At 37.9% G+C, this 2264-nt stretch overlaps 2 protein-coding genes across 2 annotated transcripts; both read left to right on the forward strand.

Moving 5' to 3' along the window:
* The first annotated feature begins 871 nt into the window (after positions 1 to 871).
* LOC113740867 (protein FAR1-RELATED SEQUENCE 5-like) lies at positions 872 to 1234 on the forward strand. Its single transcript, XM_027268382.2, has one exon. It carries the CDS (start codon positions 872 to 874, stop codon positions 1232 to 1234), a length of 363 nt encoding a protein of 120 aa, XP_027124183.2.
* On the forward strand, positions 1234 to 1734 carry LOC140005517 (protein FAR1-RELATED SEQUENCE 5-like). The gene is made up of 2 exons (XM_072046521.1): positions 1234 to 1432; positions 1544 to 1734. Exons 1-2 carry the CDS (start codon positions 1234 to 1236, stop codon positions 1732 to 1734), a joined length of 390 nt encoding a protein of 129 aa, XP_071902622.1.
* The last annotated feature ends 530 nt before the right edge of the window (positions 1735 to 2264 follow it).

A 2264-nucleotide genomic window follows, 5' to 3' on the forward strand; every position in this document is an offset into this window, starting at 1 on the left:
TTGTACTGTATTTGTATGTGTGTACCGTATCTGTGTGTGTATGAGCATTCAGCTTTTCAGTGATGGACTATAATGGTATAGTAGTTTTTGGAAGATCTAGGGGTATGTATTCAAGTAAACCGTCGATCGGAATTAGGGAAAGATGAGAGAAACAAAATCACATTTAACAAGTGAATGAATATACATCATGTTGTAAATTAGTTACATGTTATAGCCACCGTATTACAATTAATATGAATCATTGTGCATCTAGTAATTGGTCCATGCTTATGGAGCAATATTAGTTTGCCCCACTCCTGACCATGCAGTGTGTATAAAATGGAGGCGTAGAGCTGAATGAGGTGAAGTAGAGGAAAAGACATATATGTGAATAATAAATGGGTGAACCATGTGTTGTAAGTAAATTACATGATGTAAGAAATATATTACAATGAGTAGAAAGTACTTGTTTGGCCCTCAAAATGTAGAAATAGTAGAAAATGTGGAGTTGGCTTATGCGGTTGTCATTAACGAATAACATAAGGTCCAATGAGCTAAAGAACCTAGAATCAAAATATAATCACCAGCGTGGATGTACATACAATTAAAATAGACTTACATCGTGTGACCAATACATTACAGTCTGTATAAGTTAGTGTACATGGAGTTGTATTTGTACATAGATAATGCCATTGTCTTAGAGTAAAAGTAAAGTGATGTGAATCATTAATCATAGTGATAAGCGTAATAATAGGATTTGGTATACGAGTAATGTGTCATTCATAACACATTATGAATGGTAATATACATTTATATTGTTGTTTATGTACATACTATTCATGAAGTGTTGCAAATTAGGGTGTTTGATGCATAATTGGCAGGAGCAGAAGTAATGGATTGCAGCAAATTGGCAAAAGATGGGACCCCTGAATTAGGAATGGAGTTCAACAGTGAAGAGGATGCGTACAAGTTTTACAACAAGTATGCCTTTAAAATGTGTTTCAGTGTACGTAAAGACTATCTGAATAAAGACAAAGACGGTATGACCACGTCTAGGAGATATAGTTGCTGCAAGGAATGTGTGAAGCGCAAGTACGAAAGTGATGTGATGCCAAAAAGGACACGAGCGCCGATGAAAACAGGGTGTGGAGCTAAAATGGTTATCGTGTTGTTTAGAGGGACAATGAAGTACCGTGTGCATGACCTTGTCTTAGAGCATAATCATGAGTTGCACATTACTCAATGTGCGCAATGATGCCATCACAAAGAAAAGTAAGTGTGGCTCAAGGATTCCAAGCTGAAATAAGCGAGAATGCTGGACTTTCATTGAAACAGAGCCATGACCTTATGGGAAAGGAGGCAGGTGGGATGGGTAATGTGGGATATACTCGGGATGATCTTAAACGATATCTTCGAACAAGACGGGAAAGGAGCTTGAAATATGGAGAAGCAGGTAGCATGCTGAATTATTTTCAAGAGCAAACACTCGAGAATCCATCCTTTTTTCATGTCGTACAGCTGGACTGTTAAGAACAAATAATGAATATCTTTTGGGCTGATGCAGGAATGTTAATTGACTACAACTTTTTTGGAGACGTAGTCACATTCGACACATCCTACAAAACAAATAAAGAATATCGGCCACTTGGAGTATTTGTGGGTTTTAACCAGCATAGGCAAATTGTGATATTCGGTGCTGCCCTTATGTATGATGAGACGATAGATTCTTTCAAATGGATATTTGGTACATTTTAGAAGCAATGTGCGGAAAGCGTCCAAGTACCATACTAACCGACCAAGATCACGCCATGGCAGCCGCTCTTTCAGTTGTCATGCCTGAAACATTTCACGGTCTATGTACGTTTCACATAAGGCGTAATTTTATGAAACATCTTGGCAATCACTACAAGAAAAATAGTGATCTTCCATACATGTTTGGTGCATGCATGTATGAGTTTGAAAAAGTGGAACAATTCAATAGGGTGTGGGAGGCGATGGTGAAGAAACACAATCTTAAAAATAATGAATGACTCTCCGGGTTGTATAGAATTCGTGATAAATGGGCAAAGTGCATGATGAAAGAAAGATGGATTGCGGGAATGCGAAGCACCCAACTTAGCGAAAACCTTAATGCAGCAATTAAAAATCATTTGAAACTGGATCATGACCTTGTGCAGTTCTTTAGACATTTCAATCGGGTAGTTGATGAAAAGAGACATAATGAACTGATCGCAGAATATGAAATGAGGTAAAAGCTCCCCATGGTAGGGTTAAGGCAAACACCT

The sequence above is a fragment of the Coffea arabica genome, chromosome 4e, assembly GCF_036785885.1.
Source record: "Coffea arabica cultivar ET-39 chromosome 4e, Coffea Arabica ET-39 HiFi, whole genome shotgun sequence".
NCBI lineage: Eukaryota > Viridiplantae > Streptophyta > Magnoliopsida > Gentianales > Rubiaceae > Coffea > Coffea arabica.